Genomic DNA, 23,063 nt, shown 5'->3' with positions numbered 1-23,063 from the left:
TTTCCAAGAACCATTTCCAGGAATAAGATGTTTCTTCATACACAATGGAGAATGCTAGTGGTAGAACCTGATTGTTCACATCGAGTGACAACGATCAACATTTTATGCTTGTATTTGTGTATAAATGTGTACCCTCGACATTAATATTTTTTCAACAGTGTCAAATCTCATTTATGCACGGCTTGAATTCTCAGAAACATAATTCAATGTCTTCATCGCTTCGGTGTTTGATCTGAGATGCTTCCACTCCACATTTGTTCTCTTATTAAATTTGTACATGACACGCATATATTTTGGAAGTAATTGCACCGAGCTCTCCCATGTACTGTAAGAAATTTCCAATGTACGTTTCAAATTTCGCCATGCTTTGGTATACGAGATTTGATATCAATATTTATCTTTCACATTTTCCATTATATAATTAATTTCGTACAAAAGATCACATCGTACAACTCTCAATAGCGTTTGTGCCGCCATTTCATTGTTCAAGTTGTGGTGATCTATACCGACAGAAGGTACATTGACAGAATCAAGAGGCTCTTCCTCGAAAAATTTATGGAAAAATGATGGCATTTCAGAAGTATTAGAAATAAATGATACGACTTGTCTCTGCAACGTTTCACAATGTGGTTGACGAGATGCAATTCTAGCATGTATCAGTTCAGTTATGGTGAGAACTGAATTTATAACAGCTCGAACTGATCAAATCAGTTTGAAAACGATAGTTAAACAGTTAAGTACACAAGATATGTTTACGGATATTCGGAGACTTCAAATACTCCTACGTCACCCCTTCTACCTCCTCGGGTAGGATCCACTAGAAGATGTTGATTTATACAACACATTGTACAAACCTACTCAGCTTAGGACTTACGCTACTGTCTAATCTGAACTCCTAGCCTAGACTGAAGGCAACATATTCTAGTCAACACTTTTTTATATCTGTGTGTTAAAGATTACATACACAAGTTTATTGTCTTTGTGCAAAACTCACTCAATTTATTAATACGCTCTTTTCTCTTGTATATATGTGAGTGATGATGTGTGTATATGTGTGAAAACGGATGCGAAAGTGTTCTCACATACTGAAGGAAAATGTGCTTCTGATTTAAGCTGATAACACTTTGAAGTTCTCCCTCAATTCTGGGCTGATTGCTTCTTGAAAGCTGATACTAGTTGAGCGTGCTCTTCTTCTTCTTCTTTTTCACACACTTGTATTCCTTCTCTCCAATTTTCTACATCTTTTATTGATGGTCTTGGTCTCTATTTATAGAGGCTACGAGACCGTTAATCAAGTCTCATCAAATATGTCTATTGCAATTGAATTCATTCCTCGATATTTGTTTTGTCCTTTCTGATAGTCATTCTGGAACGTCTTGACTTTAAGCTTTGCTGCAACGTCCATTATTGTCCTTTGACTGGACAATTGCTTTCCTTAATGTGCACAAGCTGAATTCCATTTAGATAAGCTTGTCGTGTTCTGCAAACTGGTCGATTCCTAACTGATGTTCTGAATTGGTCTTGAACTGGTTCGGTGAAATCAGTTGGCTCGTTAGCTGAACTGATTTCACTGCTTCAATTGAACTGGTCAGCTGGGTTCTTCATCAGTTGAGCTCTTCATTAGTTGGCCGGGCTTTTGAAGGTCTTCTGCTAAGCTACCTATCAGTTGGACAATCAGTTGAACTGGTATTTGATAAGTTGTACTGGTTCAGTTTGGACAATCAGTTGAGGCTTTCAGTTTGCGTCTTGATAGCTTCAGTTTAGGCTTGGTAACTGATCAGTTTGAAGCTTGATCGGTTTCAGCTTTCCGCGCACTTAGGTAAATTCATTAGAAACAAAATAACAAGTTTTGTTAACATCAAAATCAAGATTGCGAACATGAAGTGTTCCAACAAGAACCCTCATATGAAGAAGTGCCTGGTTGATTATTGAACCCTGAATCGGAGATGTGTGGAACGTATGATTCAGGTTTACCAAAACCAACATGATGATTAATTGGATTTGTTTCCACGTATAAATGTAATATATGCATATTGGGACATTGCATTGTAGAATCTAAAGAGTCATCATCAACGAGATTGAATTGAACTTCATGCCAAGACGATCTCTCCATAAATGAATATTTTGTTGACAACTTCATTAGATTGATTCCTGATATTTTATGCATAACTTGAACAAACTCCAACAAAATAATAGATCGTAATACGTTGGTCTAATATAAGAAATACTATATTTGACCTATCAATTTTCGACAATAATCTGACCACCAAAATATAAAAGTACATTGATAGTCTCCATTTGGAAGAAGAAATTTCGGATACAAGGAAAATTTAAATAAACTAACGGAATAATTTTAGATTGAAGAAGTGTAAGGAAAAGAAAAACGAGACAAATAAGTTCGTAAATTGTGAATATTTTGAATATAAGAAACAAACTAAGAATATATTATTTATAGATGAATAATACATTTGGTTTTGGATTCGCGCTAGCGGACGCTGCCCATGCTACCACATAGGTAGCATATTGGCAGCGGACGTTGCAAAATACTTTTGCAACGTCTGCTATTACCCATGGTGTTTTGCAGTATTATTGTAAAATATCACCACCTACACTATTTTTAAAATTATTAATTAAAATAACCCATATACATAATTTATTTCCGATAACTTGAAATTCGAGAAATATTTTCTCGGATACAGCTATTTTATTTTTTTCGTTGAATCGGTCAAATTTGAACCGTGACCGATTCACCCATAAAATGAAGAAATTATTTTCTCTTCAAAATCCGACAAATGTCTCGGATTTTTTCGAGCTTTTATTCCTCAAATTCTCTCAATCTGTCACATTTTGATAAATCATTTTGATAATATTTAATAAAAAAACCATGAAATCGGGAATTTTAAATTTTTTTAAAAATAAAATTATGAAAATTTGAGATAATGAGCTTTTTTTTATGGCAACATAATATATGTTTTAGTAAGAAGTGGCTTTAACTAAGTTACAAGCAAATCGAGCATGTTCACGAATTTTTTAAGCTGATTTGAAAAATATTTAATTCGTATTCGTATTTTTCGAGGTCGAGTTAAACGTGAAATGTTCGAATTTTTTTCGAGCCGGATTCAATTCAAAATTATGCTTAATTCGCAAGCCGTCCGCAAACCTTAATATTTCATTAATATAATATAAATATATATTAAACAAATATATTTGGACACTTTTAAATATTTATTTTCACGGAATAGTTCGAATAGCTTGCGAATATGTTTGAATCTTTCGAGCCAAATTCTAACCCGAACCCTGGTTTGATCCAGACTCGAATAGTGTTTTTTTTTTTTACATCTTTCGAGCTTCGAATCAAGATCGAGCTTGATTATATCTATCTTGACCTGAACTCAACCTTAAAATTTTAATCATATTTGGCCAAATTTGATTGGTTTACACACGTAGTTTAACCAAATGATAAAAATATGCAATACTATTTTAATTCTATTCTAACATTTATGCAATGTGAAACTATTTTGTTTTTCGTTTATTATATTATTGAGGTGATGTAGTTGGGCTTTTCCTTTACTTTTACGTCGTTTTTGTTTTATTTTATAATTTTTTTTGAGTTAGTTTTATTATATAATTGAGGGTGATTTATGTCATTTTACAATATTCTTTTCATTTTTATTCTATTTCATAAGAAATGTTTTTTTTTTATTCAAAATAAATATATTTTTTAACCATGACAAGAAATCTTTTTACGTCATATATAATATAGTGTGAAATTATTGTTTTGATTTTCCATTAAAAAAAATATTATTCTTCTCCAAAATACACATCAATTACTAATATTTTATTTTGAATTTTATCATTCTCCAAAATTTCGAATGAAAAATAAATTAAAAGATTTTTTTTAATTGCATATTATTGATGTTTTTTCGATATCATCCGAAATCGAACTTAAATATCTCCTCAGATAAAAAAAGAGGTTTATGCACGTACACGACGTGAGTAACCAAAACTAAAAAAAATTTCAATGTTAAGAATTTATAAATTTTACTATATTTTATATTTTTATGCAAACACAAAAAAAAATATAATTGTTTTGCATTTAAAAAATATTGGCGGGAATTAAAATATTTTTAATTTCGCATTTCCCTCCAATTACAAGCCCTAGTTTCTCCAGCACACCTCAATCCATTCCCACCTGCTGGACTTCTATATATACGGATTATATAAACCCTAATTACCAAACTTATATTTCTATTTCAATTCCCCGCACGAATTTGGTCGGGAAGTTCATTTCCTACTCCCAACGGTTATAAGAATTCGGAAGGGATTTTTCATATTGATTTCCTTAAGATGTTGGAGCTCAGACTGGTTCAGGGGAGCTTGCTGAAGAAGGTGATGGAGGCGATTAAAGATCTGGTCACGGAAGCGAATTTCGACTGCTCCGCAACTGGGTTCTCTCTGCAAGCCATGGATTCGAGTCACGTGGCGCTGGTGGCGCTTCTGCTTAGATCCGAGGGCTTCGAGCACTACCGATGCGACCGCAACCTGTCCATGGGGATGAACCTCAATAACATGGGAAAGATGTTGAAGTGCGCCGGGAATGATGACATCATAACCATAAAAGCTGATGACGGTAGCGATACCGTCACCTTCATGTTTGAGAGTCCCAGTATGTTTCCTTTCTTCTTCTTCTTCTTGAGGTTTTAATGTGCTGCAGTTTTATTGCAGATTTTGTTGGTGAACAGTTTGAGAATTTTTATTTTATTTTTTTACTTTTTCTGGTATATTTTGGTGACTGAGGTTGCGTTCTTTCTCCTTTTTTGGTAAATGAATATATGAAGACCAGATCAGGTTTTTATATCTTATAACATTTGAAGCTCAAAAACTGATGTATGTTTGGTAAGATCTTGTAATACAACATATGCGTTAATTCATTGACAGTCGAGCCTTGAATACGGGTTTTGATTTTATTGATAATTTAGTGATGGGAGGCCAGAATCTAATAAAAAATCAAGGTAAAGTCTCCTTGACATATTTGTACAAAGGACATAAAGATGAATATACGAATATTATAAATTTTTTATTGGCTATGGCAACCCAAATCATTGACTTGTTGAATGTTGGAGGATGAAATGAAAGGGGAACTATAAGTAAGACATGGGTGACACAATAAAGTCCACAGTTTCTGGTGTAATTCTGAGGTATCATTGTTGGGTTTGAGTGAAGGGATCTGGTTTTATTCAGGTCGACTACGGTGAGTAGCCTTTGGATAGTAGAAGCTCTTAAATTATACGCCTTGTCCAATTTTAAATCACATTTAACACTGTTTTCTTCTCTGCTTTCTGATTTCCTCGTTCAACTTTTTAAGTTAAATCCTTTTTAGTATGTTGTCCCTTTTGTTTTTTTCCATCGCAGCACAAGATAAAATTTCAGATTTTGAGATGAAGCTTATGGACATTGACAGTGAGCATCTTGGAATCCCTGAAGCTGAGTACCATGCTATAGTTCGGATGCCATCTTCTGAGTTTGCGAGAATTTGTAAAGATCTTAGTAGCATTGGTGACACAGGTTTGTTGTTTACGTTCTCCAACGCAATAACAAATATTAGATTGTAAGCTACTGGTACTTAAATATGACCTTTTGTTTGACTGCTGAATGCAGTTGTGATCTCTGTCACAAAGGAAGGTGTAAAATTCTCAACAAGAGGTGACATCGGAACTGCAAATGTTGTTTGCAGGCAGAACACGACTGTTGATAAGGTTAGTTCTATCTTTTTCTCCTTAGAGTAAAATAACTAGCTTAACACCCTTTCAGCCATCTTTAGAAAATAGATTAATTTCCCTTATTTTTTCTCCTATGTCATGCACAGCCTGAAGATGCAACGGTTATTGAGATGAACGAGCCAGTTTCATTAACGTTTGCTCTTAGGTATTTCAATTCTTTTACCAAGGCAACTCCATTGTCCAGCACTGTCACAATAAGCTTATCTTCGGAGCTTCCTGTTGTTGTGGAGTACAAGATAGCAGAGATGGGCTATATACGGTTCTACTTGGCTCCCAAAATAGAGGAGGATGAAGAGAACAACACCTAGTTTTATCAGCATGAACTTTTATTATTTTATTAGGCTACTAGTTACTTTCCAAGCCACAGATGGAGATTTCTCTCCTTACTCTCTTTTCTTGTTAATGACTGAAATTATGTGAATTTTCTTCTCCTTTCTCATTGCATCTTGTTTTGAATCCATGTATGCGCATCATTTTAAGTACTAACTTTTACCTTCTTGACTTGACATCATATCTTCCCATGTTCTTTAATTCAAATTGTAACGATGTTTTGTTGAATGGCAATTTCGAGAGGATGGAAATGGGGGCACAGCTGTTACAGTAAGTTCTTTATTATAAAAACTTTCTGTTGAATACATATGTGATCCAGTGTAGATTAAGAATAGATCAAGGATTTGATTATTTGACCATGAGGTGATGGTACTTTCTATGTAGCACCTTGTATTTGTTGCATTTGGTGCAAAGGTGAGTTAAAGTTTGTTAACACCAGCCTCTCGTTGTATGTTTTACGTGCTTGTACACGCTCTTCGTTCACATGCTTTAGGTGCTTGTACGAACTTTTTTTTTTCTTTCAAAGTTTATCTATCAGGTAATATTGCAAAAGGTTAAAAATATAATTACTTAAAATTGCTTTAGTGGTATTTGTTAAAATTGTTTAGGGGTGAAAGGAGAATTGAGGTGATTTTGCAAATAAAAATAAATTAATTCCAAACCTCCCAAAATTCTCTTTAAGGCTATTACTTTATATATAGTAATAGATTTTACGGGAAATTGGCCTTCAGTCACCCGTCGTCGTTTTTTTTGTGTTCAGTCTCTGGGTATTTTTTTAGTATCACATTTCTACATGAAGTGTATCACATTTCCACATGAAGTGTACCATAATTTGTATGACCTAGTACCACAATTTTGTGGGTAGGGAGTGAACCCAAAGAAATGTTTTGATTGAGGATTTTTCACCAACTTTCCCTAGATTTTATGCTTGAATTTGACAGGATTGATTTAAAACTTGGATGTCAGTTTGATTTTGTTTTTTTTTTTTTGATATTATATTGTTTTTGAGTTGTATTTTGTAAATGTTTTAAAAAAAATGACAGCAAGTTTTTGCTTCACAAAATTTTTCAATTTTTTTAAAGGAAATGTTCATACGTTTTTTAAAATATATTTGTAAACATACATTATATAAATATATATGTTTTAATTGTTTCTGCCATGCCAAGTTAAAAGAGTCGAGATCAATAAATAGATTGATAATCATGCCGTACACTCACTACTACCATTCAAGATTTCGGTAGGGATGGGGTGTCGACATAACAAGTGTCCTACATTATAAGAAAAATGGCAAATTCTTTGCTACCCCCTTCTCCCAATGTATAAGAAAAACGGCGAATTCTGTTTTCTCGAAGCATTTCGAACCCACCTCAATCCAATGACTATCTTACTTGCACAGGCTATTTCTCCAATGTAGGATAGAAGAAACCAAGAACAATATGTAAAGATTCCTTTATATAATTTAGGGAGTACGTAACAAACTGGAAGGTCTTTAAATATCACGTCCTATTAAATAGTCTCATGCTACGGCAAAAGCACGAGATGAGCCTGTAAAATGTTCAATTGATCCTAGAACTCCCTTTGCAGCACCAAAATGTGTGATTCTATATACGCCGGAAGCAGCTGTTTCTGGTATTCTCCATTCTAAGGTTGCATGACTTTGAGGGCTAAGTTTAGCTGGTCGAGACCATATAAACCGGAGGCAGAAATCATCATCGTCATAAGCTGATTCCCATGTATTGTTCCCTTTCAGAATCTCTATAAGAGCAAATGTACCTTCTGTCATAAGGTCGTTTCTTGGACACGCCGACCAGAAAACTGCTGTCACTTTGTCGCCTTTCTTGAAAGTGGAGTTCTGTGGTATGTCTGAGCTGACATCACCGAATTTTACACCGATAGGAGTTGTATCGAATACGACAGGTGGTAGCAAGCTTATCTGTTTTTGTAGCATATCTGGGGGTGGTGGACCTGGTTCGACTGATGTCCCTTGAACAAGGGCTTCTGCAAGCTTACCGAATTCCTGAATGTAGCCGCTCAGGGTGTGTGGGCCGAACAGCGTCGATGCACCCTGAGATCAATGAAACAAGTCGTAAGTTACACACATTAGGAAAACAAAATCATTTGTAGTCTACACCTCTAAGGAGGGAGAAGTGTGTTCCAAAACATATGGTTAAATGAACATAAGACTAAATGCAGCATCCTTTAAATGCCATGGTGAAGTAACTGACCTCGTATCGCTGTATCTCATACTCCTCAAAGGTTGCCACATATTGTGAATATGTATTTGTCAACCCAGCTATCACTACATGGACATTGCCACCAAACTCGTTGCTAACTCCGCTTAGCAGGATTGATTTCACCGCATCTCGGAGCCGTCTTCCCGCCATTGTGGTGAATTCTGGCACAAGAAAGCACGGATATCTGTAACTCTTAATCCTCTCAAAACAAGTTAACAAAGATTCAAGCCCCCTCCAACCACAAGGTAAAAAAATAAGGGGAAAACAATTTGTTTGGAAAAGTTTTTCCTTGAATTCACGAAATACAGAAAACAAATGGGATAAAAAGATCTCAATTACAAAAAGTAAACTGTCTAAATAAAAATGAACTTAAAGATGATTGAAATTTCATGATTTATTATCGCATTTTCAAAATCTCGATGTGATGAGATTTATAAGCGAATGTAATTATCTTGAAAAGAGAAGAGAAGCCGAGCCATTACCTCCAGGTACACTTAATATGATCAGCTGCCCTATTCTCAGAATCTGGATTGGAAGTATTGAAGGCTGTAAACATGGAGACACAAGATTACCGTTGTTCAGTTCATTATAAACTGCTCCATCACCAAAAGATATACATGCGTGATTTGTGAAGGGGAGTGAATGTTAATGGGTTGGAAACACGAAATTGATTTCATTGAAATCTTTAGAATTCGAGTTGGACAATCGAATCTCCGATGCCTTACTTGTTTACGTGATAATAGAACAATAGTTTCTAAGGAATCTTATCACGAAGAACCAGACTACTCATCTCTACTCAAATCAAAAGAAAATGGCTCCATTCCCTTGCTCTATTGTCAAGTGAACATTTTTGGTATGAATCAGAGGCACAACTCACTATTTCTAGAAGATGTAGAATACAGATGTTTGATCAATCTATACTACTTTCTTCATATAAGTACTTGAAAACCAAGAAAATATTTCGAGGTCATAATCATATAAACAAATACAGTTGAAACTTTATCACTAACCGCCCAATCATAAGGTTCCTTCATTTCACCAGTATCAAGCAGAACAGGCTTTGGTTCATGACAGTCAACTTGTTCCTTTGATGGTGTTTTAAGTAAGTTGCGAACCAATCTCCAGAATGGATTCCCCTAAATACAGAACATTAGTATGCAACGAATGAGAACATTAACTACTCAAAACAAATTCAATTGCATTACCTGGTTGTCCCCTTGTTTAAAGTTAAAAGCGCCGGGTCCATCCGTTGTACCAGCAGCAAATCCGAACCCCAATGCTGCAGGGCAGGTTTTTACAATAGTGGTGCCTCCTCCTTGTTTAGGAATTGCCACCTCAAGATTGGAAAAATTTACGTAAGTGTGGCGATAGTCAATCATCCCATTCAATTGTTCTGAATCCAAATTCAAAAGTTCTACTGCTTTTCTGAATTGTCTTTCTCCAATAATGCGGGTGGATTCAAATTCATCTGGATAGCTGACAATACGTTGAAAGATCATATTTTAGTCTAGACCTGAATCATGGCAACATGCTCACATAGTCATAAGTACCAAATGTGGAATTATAGATACCCTGGTCCTCGTCCATAGCATAACTCATTCTTTCCACCACAGGTGCTATGATTAAAATCACAAGGTAAGCCTGTATCTATGCAAAAGGCTCCAAGAACATTTGGACTAACATCACCACAGTTGGTTTGGCAAAATGCAGATACAAATCTAGGCCTATCACCCTGACTGCGAGCACCTCTTACACGTCTCGCATTGCTCATAAACTTGGTGGTTGATCTACCCGAACCCACATGAGAAGCAGCAAGTTCTTGTAAATCATGGTCTGCATAGGATCAAGAAAACAAAAGGTTAACCTCTAGGAGAATATGCAGAGCTTTTTTTAGTTACCAAAGAACTAGTCCGTAGAGCTGTAGACCCAGAATATGAGTTTAGGTAGCAGAGGAGTCTCTGATAAATCTCTCCTAACGCACTGAGGCAATGACTTCAGGCTCACAAAAGAGCATCCTCAATGACTTCAGGCTCACAAAAGAGCACAATAAAATGCTAACTTCCCAGCACACAATCAGTTACGATAACAGCCTTGCGATGACGGTGTTGAAACCTACTCCATGAGCTTCTTAGAAAGCTGCCATGATTTTTCTAACAAGCAAACTGTTCTTTTTTATCATGATGCAGTGGCTAAATATGGACCGGTCATATTTTTAAGGCAGGTAGTAGAAAAGCTTGGGGAAACAAAACCCTGATTCTATAAAAAACCAACAACTTTTTTTAACAACTAATAATATCATTATTATCATTTCTAATGATACGATAGCATGGTAAGGTTCAGTCATATTTCATCCCTTTATGTTGAAAAGTGAAAGAAAGCCAGGAACAAAGATCCCCAATTATAATTCTTCTACTTGAAGAACACGCATCCAAAAGAAATTCATGTTTTTCTTAGGAGTGCTGCAAAATAATAAACAGAGTACTTACAGCTATCTTCCACTGCTGGTATCATGTTTGAGACTCTTCGAGGAACCTCATTTGCCTCTGCGTTGTCAGAAGACAAACTTCCCTTGCTATTCTGATCAAACCAGTCTTCCGTAAAACGTGCCGCAGCTCCTTTGTTGTCACCACTTATCAAACCATTTGTACGACTCATAGAAGTTCCATGAGTTGCAAACCAATTGAAGCTCCCGACCATGCCCCATTCATCATCAACAAACTTTAAGAGGGTCATATCTTTATCAACATCGTACACATATTTACTGCGTTCTGCTGCTGGATTGTTGATATAAGCACTTGGACTGCGATTAACGGAAGCATCTAAAAGCTCCCCTGTAATTTAGTGCTACATATGGTGAATAAGATATTCCTATTCTCTTAAAGCAACAGCAGACCACGAACTAAAACATTTAATTGTGGAGACTCAAGGAAGAGATACAGAACCTTATTCTGTTACTGCCATACAATTTTTTACTTTTGCTTAACAACTACAAGGGTTAAGTCGAGCTCAATTACCTTTGTTCACAAATAATGACCCAGGTCGAAGATTGTTGTGAGCTTGAATGATAGTCTGCTCGATACCATCAACAATGGCATCAAACGATTGCCGCACAAAACCAAGAGAAGTTACAAGATACACAACATATTGAAGATAACCTGCTGGACCAGCATGGGTGTGAATGCCACTAATAGCAACATTCTTTTCAGTATAGAGATCTCCGTACCTGGAGAAGCAAAAGAACCTCATATTAGATCGATCCGATAGCACGACATTAACCGAACTACCAGTACAGGAGCCATAAGTAACAATATGAAACCGCAAGTTACAAATAACATTTGGCTTCCACAGTCTACAATTATTAAAGAGCAATACTTGATTAGGAAGTGATAACTACCTGGTCTTCAATCTCTCAAGAACTTTTATTGTCACAAGTTGGGATGCCATCCCGGCATCAAGATTTACAAAAGCAACTCTTTTCCCCTGCGGCTGCGCCACGATGAAGGCACGAGCCCGCAACCTAAAGTGGACACCAGAAGCAGTTTGGTCTATATTAGCATATCCCATCATGTTGACGTCAGCTGCTGGTCCGGTCATGTCATAACTTCCAAGCCCAATCAAATAACTAGAAGTTGGTTTCACCCCTTTAAGATCCCCTACCAAGAGGCACAACAAAATAGGCAAGCAAATCACCGAGGCGAATGTCGCCATAGTCAGTCTACCAGCTGTCCAGCCGCTACTGTATTCTTTAATCACTTCTCAACATTTCCTACACCAGAGACATAATATTGTTGCTATAAGAAGAATTCACACACACACACACACACACACACACATTGAGAAAGCAAGATCACATTTCATTTGTATTATTCTCTCTAAGAAATCATACCACCAAAAAGAATGGGAAAACACGATTAAATCAAGTTCAATGATAGCAATCTCGTTAACCGCCATGAAAAATGTTCAAAACTCACAAGATCATAATCACTGCTGAACTATCCTCGAACCAGTTCATGTACGAAAACACTCTTTGATAATAAACAGTCCACTCATAGAATTAAAGCAAAAAAAAAAAAAAACAGTATAATCCATAAGACTTACAGCCAAAAAACAAAACCCAGAAATCTTCCAACGATGAGGTGAAATCTGAGGCAGGGAATAGCTTTAATTGAGGTTGAGTGAGAAAATGCCAAAATCGGAGAGGCAGGCTGGGTCGAGTTCACACAGGGAATTCCACATATTTGAGGTGAAGGAAATACATAATACATACAAATTAAAAGCCATGAAAGATTGGTTCTATTTTGTTCGGCTTGTGTATATATTATTATATTTACAAACAAAGATCGTATTCACATGCATGGATTGTTTATAATAATATCTTTTAATAGATTATTAATAGGAGAAAACAATATAAATTTAATATTATTGTTGCCACTATTACATCGACAAGAGTCCTTTACTGTTCAATATATATAGTTTTGATATGCTGCACAAAAATGTGAGTACCGATGAGGTGTCACTCACCCATTGGATGTGATGAAATATAGNACAGATCTTTATTCGTGATACATAAATTAATATATTTGACATAAATATTAATACTTGTTCGTGGTTGACCAATATAGAATATCTGTTTCACAAAATTGACCTGTGAGACCGTCCAACATGAGTTTTTGTGTTAAATAAAATATGTATATTATTTCAAATTCACTCGAGTTTGAATATTTTTGTTTCTTTTATGAAGTTTATTTTGTTTTTATTTAGTGGAAATTTTATATGAGCTCTATATATTATTATATTGTGTGTTAACCCGAAAATTTATCGATAGACACGGTAGTGGATTCCACCATAAAAAATAAAAATAATAATAATAATTATTATTGATTGGTAAAATTTGGCATACTTCAAATATATACCTGAATGCTAACGAATAGATCAATGTTAGATCCGAAATAGCTCCGTGTCGATCGGAGATGATATTTTGAATATTGCCAAGGACGTGTAATTTAGTGGACTCATCATCATGGGTATTAATTACCCAACAAAAATTATTAAATATTTACACATCTTATGTTTTTTTTTTCCCTTTTTTTGGAAGCTGACCAAACCAAAATTTTTAATATTTGTGAAAATAGAGCAGGTTTTTCATAAGACGGTCTCACATATCTTTATTCGTGAGACGGATCAATCATGTCCATATTTACAATAAAAATTGACATAAAAAAGTAATATTTTTTCGTGGGTGACCCATATAGAGTATCTGTTTCACAAAATTGTAGTCTTTTTCATGTTAGCAATTAATTTACATGCACCTACATTTATTTTCCTATATATACTTGGACGATTTGAAAACTTTTTTATAATATTCTTGGGGAGATGCTATTTTTAGATTCTTGTGTGACCCGAGTTTTGTTTTAGGTAATTAAATACTAAAACATGATTAAAAGATCATTAATTAAGAAAATAAGTAATCAAGCCCCAACATGATCAGAACCACCAAAGTAAGTTCAGACCATCAGAAGAGTTCAGTTTTTTGAAGTGGGTTCAGACCGTCCAAAGTCAGAGTGACATACATGTTTATGTGTCAAATGTGCATCAGTTTGGACCTTCTGAATCCATTCATCCAGATAGATGGCAAGCATGGCACGTCGTAGCATGTAAAGTTCGGACCATCCGAACTAGAGTTCGGACCGTCTGAGCTCCGCTAGGTCATTTGGATTTCAGAATTTGGTAAGAATTTGTAGAAGATTCTCTTGATTTAGTTGAGTTTTTAGGTTTTTTGAATCACATTTATCAGCCAGTTCAGTTACAAAAGGCTTCTGGGGAAGACACCAGCTCAAGGACTGAGCACCGAGGACCTCATCCCTAGCAGGCTAACGACGGAAGCAGTTATAACTCCGTAGCATTAGTTATGATTAGGATTGACGATGGTATGTTCGGATAGTAACAAGAGTGTGTCGATCTTGTTGCCTAGGACCAGAGATTAGGATTCCTAGACCAAAATTAGATGCACATAAATACGGACTGAGATAGCCAGTGAATATGAATTCTTATGTGTTGCATTTTACTTGCCATTGTATGCATGTTTCAGTGTTATACATATGTTGCATGTACATGTATCATGTTTAGCCAGTATCTCTTTTGAAGTAGCCTTTCAACTAGGGTCGCTCAACCTTATATGTTTATGATATTTGATCGGGCACTGGGAGTCATCGTTATGATGGAGATCGAGACTACGATGGTCGAGCTACCCAGCAGATTTGACCTAGATGGTACTATTCACTCTTGGCACCTAGATTGAGCATGATGTTCTATGTTGACCCAGTTACCTAGTTCAAGTAATTTGCATGCACATATAGGTTTGTATACTCATATTTATGTACTTGGTGATTTGTTGCTCATGTCATTGGTTTTATCTTGGACACCCTATTCGAAGGGGCATGTCTCAGTTTGGACGAGATCAGAGGTTCATGGCGTGGTTAGTCGAGTAGCTGACGAGGAACCAGGGCATGAGTACCACTGTGCGTCCTCTTTTAATTTTTGGATTAAAACTTTACATAGTTTAATTTATTTCAACTCTCGTGTATTATTTAACTCAAATAGAGTGTGTTATTTAAATCAAATAAATATTTTAATATAGTCTATAATCTGAAATTTGCTAATACCAGATGGTGACTCATTTTTTAAATTTTGATTGGGATCCTGATAGGTTCTGTGACTTTTCTTCATAAATCTTGAGAATTTCTCAATAAATAATGACATGTCATCGTAGCTGATTTGTTCAGCAGTCCTCTCAGATATCATCTCAGTAACAATAGTAGTTGAGACATTTTTGAATAGTATCAACAGCAGTAAGAGCTTTACTTGGCTGACTTGATGAAGGCACTTAGCAATTTCTTACTTTCAGTTCAAATTTGTAGGTCTTCAAGTCCGCAGACAGGTTATGTAGTTCCACTTTGTTCAAATACTTTGATTCTCCCATTGTCATGGTTTTAACATCTCATTATCTGGACAATGCTCTCATGACCTTGAAAGCAATTTCTCTGTTACCATACTCCTTGCCAAGAGTTAGTAACTCATTGATAATGATGCTAAATGAAACGTCCACTACTCGTTTTTCTTTAAAATATGCTAGAATTTTTTTTTCTTCCTTTATACTACTCGGTCGAACCACATATATATTTTTGACACTATTTAAAATAAACTCACAATCTAATTTTTTGAAAATCCAAAAGAAAGTATTCAAAACATGAAATAGCAAATCGTCAACCAAACCTAAATATAACATTTTTCAAAATAAAGCATAAACATCCTAATATCTCAAAATTCCTCAAAAGCATAAAGTACTAAACGTCATAAAATTCTTAAAGTAGCTTAAATCATAAACTTAATTTTATTTGCGAAAAACTAGCGACGGTCCTCGGGTTGTGTGCATTTTCAGTCCAGCTAGTTCAACCATCAAGTCCTCTATTAATATCAACATCATGCTCACCTGCATCGATCACACCTAGTGAGTCTAATGACTCAGCAAACCTTAACCATGATAGCAAATAATACATATACATCCACATGCAACAGTAAAAATACTTTTAATAAAATAGCTTTTCATGAATATGCCTAAACTTAAATATTTTCCTTTCATCATATACTTTTTCTTTTTCATCATATACGTATTACGTTTTCCTTTTTATTGAATTCGGATCCTTAATTGTGAATTTCATATTAGCTATAGGTCGATGGATCCATCTACGTAATACCACGGTACCGGGTTATGGGAACATCAGCGACACTCTCACATGTCAACTGAGTCTTGGCCTTATATATCATCATATCATTTCGATGGAAATACGATCGTCGAGCTCTCTCTGGGGCCTTCTCCTGTAAACAGGATCCCTCTGGGCCTTTTCCCTCACGATATCCCCAATTATATCATTGTATTAGTCGCTATCAATTCACCTCTTTCAACTTTTCAAATTTCCATCACTTATAAAAATTCATGCATATATAAATCATTTTTCTTTTAAACCAAGCATGCAACATGTCTTTTAGCATTAACGTTTCATCATAAAATTCCATAAACATTTGAAATAAACATTTTAACATTTATTATAGCATTCAGAGCACTTCCAGGACGTTTAAAATTTTCAGGTATAAAATGACCGTTTTGCCCCTAAAACCCTAACTTTCCTTATTTATCCTGACCTTAAAACGACGATCCAAATCCATTCAAACTTAATATGACACCTTCAAATACACCCATAAACATTTCTTGGGCGTAAAATTAAGCTTCTCGACTAATTTTCTAATTCTTATTTAAAATAGACGTACATCCCGATTTTGACTCGTATTGACTCGAAACTTAACCAAACTTGAACCATAGCTTAATATATACAACCCAAATCAAGCCAATTAAGACCATCGAACAAGCCTAGACCAGTCGCCAAATTTCTGCCTTATCTTATTCGAGCCATAGCTTAACCATCCTATGCAACCTTCGACCCTAGCCCTTAGCCAACCCATCCAGACCCTAGCTGACTATCCTAGGACCATGAACAACCCCTATGGACCCTATTGGATTGAACCTAACCAGCCTAGAAGCTGCAACCCTCAAGCTGTGACATAAAGGCCATGAGCGACTTCATGCTTGCGTCTCCTTCCTAAGCTTCGCACCAGCCTTCCCTTGAGCCGTCTAAGACCATGACTAGATCCTAATAGGACCCATGATCACGTCTTTACAGTAGCTAACAGCCTGCTTCTTCTTAAGGCAAAAAACGCAAGCCTTTGTCCCATGAAAACCCTATTTTCGTTCATCCTCTTACCCTAACTTTTCCAGCCTTTAGACGTACACCTAGGGACCTTTAATCATGTGGAAAAACATCCCTTCAAGTACCCCTACCATGGCAGCCCCTTTGTGCATCCTTAGCAAGAGTTTTAGAAAATGAAAACTCTAGTTTATGCATATTTAGTCATAAAAACGAAAATACAAGTGGTGCATCTTATTTTTCATGCAAACATAATTAAATATACATAATATGGTGTGAAATATGTTTGAAGGAAGATTAAGGCGTGCTTTTGCATTTATTACGCTCGAAAATCAACTTGCAATGTGAAGAATGTTGACGGAGAGACGCGGGGTGAAACCTTGCTGAATTTTTTCTTCAATATTCACGTGTAGCAGCCTTGTGGTGTGGCTTGTGATCGTGTGGGATGAGGGGAGAAAGAATCCTAGTTCCTCTAGGTGGTGTGCGTGAGTTGTAGTGTATAGGTTTTAGGGTTTTAGGCCTTATTTGACATATATTAGGCCCATTAAGCCCATTATATAATAATTAAAATATTTTGTTTAGGTTGGTTTTCGAAAATAATAACCGAACCTCCAAAAAGTTCTTATTTTCGTCAAAGATTGATTGCCGATTTAAAATACGATTCGGCGCGTAAAAACACTTCAAAATACCCCATTTTCAAAAATAACTAATAAAATATATCATATATTAAATAATTAAAATAATCATTGAGGAATCGCGTCTCGAATAACCTTTAAAACATGATTTTATGCCTTATAATATAAAACCACATTTTAAACATGTAAACATGCCTACCACATTTAATTAATGCAATTAAAATAAATTGATTAAAACACATAAGAAATTTGATAACTTGCAAGCATGTGGTTCACGTGGACATTCAAATTTCAGGACGTTACATTAAATCTTTCATCAAAATAATTTAGCGACTCTCCAATCTTATTTTTAACATTCTCAAACTTCTGCATCGGTACTTAAATTTTATTCTCATTTGTCTGGTAATTTCTTTCACATATCTGGATCAACTTTTCTCATATTTATTTTGCAGAAGAACACATCTTGATTTCACTGAAGGTGTTCTTGTCAAGAGTCTTTTATAGAACATCATTGGCTACATTATCTCAGTTTGCTTTCTTTTTATCATATGTGCACCTTCAGTCCAATAAGATCAACAATCAACTCCCTCAACATCAACATCATGCTCACCTGTATTGATCACACCTAGTGAGTCTATTGACCCAACAAACCATAACCATAATAACGAGTAATACATATACAATCACATGCAACAATGAATACTTTTACTCAATATAACATTTCATGAACATGCATAAACATAAACATTTGTCCTTTCACCATAAACATATTTCATTTCATCATATACGTATACATTTTCCTTTTCGTTGAATTCACCATAAACATATTCCATTTCATGAACTTCCTTGCTTATGAAGCACCTAAAAGTTCCCCTCATGCACTTTCCATAATGTAAGCGATTGCACTCCTTGCACAGTGGTCCCTCTGTAGGTTTCAGTGCTCCATGTTGTGGTGGTTTTGGTGGTTCTGGTTTCTTTACTTGTCCTTGGGGCTTTTGCTACCCTTCAGGTCTAGGAGGTCCCATATATGACTTCTTATTCGGCTGAGAATTCTGCTGCTGGTGCTGACTTTTGCGTTGCATCTCAAAATCAATATCTTTCAAAGCTTGCTCGGCTTGAAATGCATAGGCAGTGGCGGCTGCATAATCCATGGGTTGCATCATCATCACATCACGTTATACTTGTCAAATTGGGTTAGGCCCGTCGGGCCAGCCCGCCCCGCTATAAAAATTGAGCGGGTTGGGTTGATAATATGCAAGCCCGTTTGAAGGCCGGCCAAATGGGCTCAGCCCGTTTGGGTTGCGGGCCAAGACGGGGCGGGCCTAAACGGGACGGGCTGGCCCACCAAATTAGGGTAGAATATGAATATGTTATGTAATTTCTCCCTTATTTTTCTGCGCCTCCATCCATCACTCTCTCCTGCGCCTTCTTACTTATTTTTCTCCTGCACCTTCTTCCTTATTTTTCATCATTATTTTTATCCAGCGGCGCCCCTCCATCATTCTGGTAATTTCTGAATCTCTGCACCTTCTTCCTTATTTTTCTTCTTAACTTCTGTTCCTGCACTTATCGATTTGATCTCTGAAATATGATGGAAATTTTTTATTTATTAATTTTTTTAATTTCTCTTCTTTTTTGTTGTTATTATCCATCTTGAAAGCGAAAGGCTACGAAGGCTGTAGTAATAGCACCTTCTCCTAATTTTTCCCCTCTATTTCTTTTGTCAATGGTCGGAATATACAAACTAAATATAATTCGTATTCAGAATCGGTTTCCATCATATTTCTGAACATTATTCTTGCTTTAGGTAAAAACCCTAAGAAAGCACTTTCAATCTTTATGCATATTTTAAATAATTTCCTCGGAAAAATATTTTTGTAATTTGCTTAGAAAAGTATATTAATTGTTGATATAATCACGATGAATTAGTACTTCCCCTATAGGAAAATCAATATTTAATTAATTGGAAATTTTCCAATCGGAATATGAAGAAAGAAAAAAAAATGAAGATATATTTTTTTTTCCCCTAGAAAAAAGACACACACAAAGAAAGAAAGGAAGACTAGACAGTAAATGAAGATATCTTTATGACATTAGCATTATTTCTAAATATGCAGAGTAGTTGGACTGATACCCACGAATGTGCACATTGTGATATTGTATTATTGTTATGGAAATGTATTTGAGATTGAAGATTTGGTATATGGACTATTTATATTTTTCTTTTGTATTATTGTTATGGAAATGTATTTGTGATTGAAATGACTAAAGTTACTAATATTTTTCACTATTGTATTTGTAGATTATGGATTCTACCATTAACCAAAGTATTAACATAGATGAATATGAGGAAATTGGAAACAACAAGCATGGTCAGGAGGAAGCTACATCAAAAAAGCCTAAAGAATATTCTGATGTTTGGAATTATTTTACGAAAAAAGAGATTGGTCAAGATGGTATACAAAGAGCCGAATGTAAGGCATGCAAGAAAGAGTATAAATGTGGGGGAAAACAATACCGGACTTCTACATTAAGGCGTCATCTTCAAAATTGCAAAATGGTAAAATTTCATGATGTTGGACAAACGATTATTGATCATGATGGGAACATGAGGTAAAAAAAATAGATCAAAAAATTTCACGTGAGTTATTAGCTACTGCCGTTATTAAGCATGATTTGCCATTTTCTTTTATCGAGTATGATGGTATTAGAGCTTGGGTTAAATATATAAATCCTGACGTGCTTTGTATTTCCAGAAATACTCTTGTTTCTGACATTTCAAGAATCTACATGAGAGAGAAAGAGAAACTTAGACAAACTTTGGCTAACATAAAAAATAGAATTTGTTTAACTTCAGATGTATGGACTGCATGCACTAGTGAGTGCTACATTTGCTTGAGTGCCCACTTTGTTGATGATGATTGGAAATTGAATAGTAAAATACTTAGCTTTGCTCATATGCCTCCTCCACACTCAGGAGTCGAATTGGCATCAAAATTGTTTGGATTTTTGAAGGAATGGAGGATTGAGAAAAATGTTTTCTCTTTGACATTGGATAATGTATCAAGTAATGATAATATGCAAGCCATTTTGAAAGAACGACTCTCGTTGCATGATAGCTTGTTGTGTGATGGTGAATTTTTTCATGTTCGTTGTTCTGCTCATATATTGAATCTCATTGTCCAAGAAGGTGTCAAAATAGCAAGTGTAGCTTTGAATAAAATTAGAGAATCTGTCAAGTATGTGAAAGGCTCAGATGGTAGGATGAGAAAATTTGAAGAATGTGTGAGAGCAGTTGCTAACATTGACAGTGGTACTGGTTTGAGATTAGATGTGCTTACTCGTTGGAATTCAACATATTTGATGTTAGATAGTGCCATCAAACATAAAAAGGCCTTTCTTTCTCTTCAATTGAATGATAATAATTATAAATATTGTCCTTCAATTGAAGAGTGGAAAAGAGGAGAAAAAATTCGTGAATTTCTTGAGCCATTTTATGATACTACTAATTTGATCTCGGGTTCTTCTTATCCTACATCAAATTTGTACTTCATGCAAGTTTGGAAGATCGAGGTTTTGTTAAATGAGAACTTGTCATATGAAGATTTGGTGATAAGTGATATGTGTAAAAGGATGAAAGAGAAGTTTGATAAGTATTGGAATCAATATAGCGTGGTGCTTGCATTTGGGGCTATTCTTGACCCACGAATAAAGCTTTCTATGTGAGAGTTTTTTTATTCGAAACTTGATGATGATCCTATCAAATGCCAAGAGAAGATGTTGATTGTGAAGACAAAGCTGTATAAGCTTTTTGAGCATTATTATAACACCAATCAGACAAGTTCTTCACAACCAAGATCATCTTCTGTTACAATTTCACATACTCAAAGTGGAGGAGAAATTAAAAATAAAGGCAAAAGAATCTATGATGTAAGTATTAAAATGATTTATTTCTTTTTCTATTTCTTATATTCAATCTTTGGTTTGTTTATATATATATATTGTTTTACCATAAGTTAATTGATGTAGGAAATCATGGCATATGAGAGTCAAACCATTAGAAGTACAGGAAAATCTGAATTAGATCTTTATTTGGAGGAGCCAAAGCTCGAATTTGTATATTATCAAAATTTAGATGTTTTGGAGCATTGGAAGAATCATAAGCATCGATACCCTTCACTTTCATTGATGGCATGCGATATTTTGTCTATCCCCATAACTACGGTTGCATCAGAGTCAACTTTTTCCATTGGTGCTCATGTGCTCACCAAGTATAGAAGTCGCATCCTTCCTGAAAAAGTGCAAGCTCTTATTTGCACGCGTAACTGGTTGCGTGGTTATGTTTATGGTAATTACACACACACACACACACACACACACACACACACACACACACATATATATATAACTTTTCTTAAATTGATATATTGGCTTACTTCGTGTTTTTTAAATGCAGACGATGATGAATGTGCAAATTTCAAAACAACTTTATCCCGAGAAGGATCTAATGTTGTTGAAATTTTTGATGAAGAAATAGTGGAGGGAGCTATTGTAGAAGATGAAGATTGAATGAAGTTTAATGAGAATAGACTTTATAGTATTTGTTTAGTTTCTTCATGTTTAGTTTAAACACTTTACTTTTTATGGATTATGTTGTATGCTTTCTTAATTTTTTATTTTAATGTTTGCATGTATTTTATGAAACTATTTGACCGAAGTATATTTTTCTTATATGTTTACTATAATAATATTTAGTACTTTTTCTTAAAAAAACAAGCGGGTCGGCCCGCGTAACCCGCAGCCCAAGGTGGGTTGGGCTGGGTTGGCCATTTAGAGGCCCGCCAAAATGGCGGGCTGGCCCGCCCCGCCCCGCCTAATGGCGGGTTAGGGCGGGTGGCGGGATGGCCCGTTCCGTCAGCCCGTTTTGACAAGTCTACATCACGTCGTATAGTAGGTCGTAGACTATCCAGAAAGTGCTTAAGTTTCTCAGCAGCATCCCTGGCAATGAGGGGCACAAAGTGACAACCTCTATCAAACTTTCTCACAAACTCAGCCACAGTAGTGTCTCTCTGACGGAGAGTCATGAATTCTCTCTTCAAGCGTCCTCGGACGTCAGCAGTAAAGTACTTCTCATAGAATATTTCCTTGAATCGAGCCCAATTAAGAGTAGCAAGATTAATACCATGTTCAGCTACTTCCAACCAGAGAGGAGCATCATCCTTAAACATATAAGTAGCACACCTCACACGGTCAGCATCCCCCATATTCAGATAGCAAAAGTGCATCTCAAGTGCTCGAATCCAACCATCAGCAGCAAACAGGTCA

The 23,063-nt window shown here is 35.6% G+C and overlaps 3 protein-coding genes across 5 annotated transcripts; 2 read left to right on the top strand and 1 right to left on the bottom strand.

The window, feature by feature from the left end:
- The first annotated feature begins 4,213 nt into the window (after window positions 1-4,213).
- On the top strand, window positions 4,214-6,415 carry LOC140978615 (proliferating cell nuclear antigen-like). Its single transcript, XM_073443795.1, has 4 exons — window positions 4,214-4,666; window positions 5,413-5,565; window positions 5,659-5,756; window positions 5,867-6,415. The coding sequence occupies exons 1-4, from the start codon at window positions 4,348-4,350 to the stop codon at window positions 6,086-6,088; spliced, it is 792 nt and encodes a 263-aa protein (XP_073299896.1). The 5' UTR covers window positions 4,214-4,347; the 3' UTR covers window positions 6,089-6,415.
- Window positions 6,416-7,556: 1,141 nt separating this feature from the next.
- On the bottom strand, window positions 7,557-12,627 carry LOC140979434 (neutral ceramidase 2-like). 2 transcript variants are annotated; one of them, XM_073444824.1, is made up of 10 exons: window positions 11,739-11,977; window positions 11,500-11,567; window positions 11,359-11,413; window positions 10,831-11,175; window positions 9,916-10,177; window positions 9,550-9,820; window positions 9,355-9,480; window positions 8,827-8,890; window positions 8,336-8,505; window positions 7,557-8,175 (listed from the first exon to the last, which is right to left on the bottom strand). In XM_073444824.1, the coding sequence occupies exons 2-10, from the start codon at window positions 11,539-11,541 to the stop codon at window positions 7,627-7,629; spliced, it is 1,884 nt and encodes a 627-aa protein (XP_073300925.1). In that variant the 5' UTR covers window positions 11,542-11,567; window positions 11,739-11,977; the 3' UTR covers window positions 7,557-7,626. The 2 variants fall into 2 exon arrangements, with proteins under 2 accessions (XP_073300925.1, XP_073300924.1); XM_073444823.1 differs by adding an exon at window positions 12,443-12,627 and having other exon boundaries at window positions 7,559-8,175; window positions 11,359-11,567; window positions 11,739-12,110.
- Window positions 12,628-20,015: 7,388 nt separating this feature from the next.
- Window positions 20,016-22,450, top strand: LOC140979464 (zinc finger BED domain-containing protein DAYSLEEPER-like). 2 transcript variants are annotated; one of them, XM_073444868.1, is made up of 3 exons: window positions 20,016-20,298; window positions 21,768-22,086; window positions 22,195-22,450. In XM_073444868.1, the coding sequence occupies exons 1-3, from the start codon at window positions 20,044-20,046 to the stop codon at window positions 22,305-22,307; spliced, it is 687 nt and encodes a 228-aa protein (XP_073300969.1). In that variant the 5' UTR covers window positions 20,016-20,043; the 3' UTR covers window positions 22,308-22,450. The 2 variants fall into 2 exon arrangements, with proteins under 2 accessions (XP_073300969.1, XP_073300971.1); XM_073444870.1 differs by lacking the exon at window positions 20,016-20,298 and adding an exon at window positions 21,132-21,668.
- Window positions 22,451-23,063: the final 613 nt, after the last annotated feature.

This window comes from Primulina huaijiensis, chromosome 6, assembly GCF_012295235.1.
Source record: "Primulina huaijiensis isolate GDHJ02 chromosome 6, ASM1229523v2, whole genome shotgun sequence".
In the NCBI taxonomy this organism is placed as follows: Eukaryota; Viridiplantae; Streptophyta; class Magnoliopsida; order Lamiales; family Gesneriaceae; genus Primulina; species Primulina huaijiensis.
Note: the sequence above shows the minus strand (reverse complement) of the source record. Positions and strands in the feature narration are given on the sequence as shown.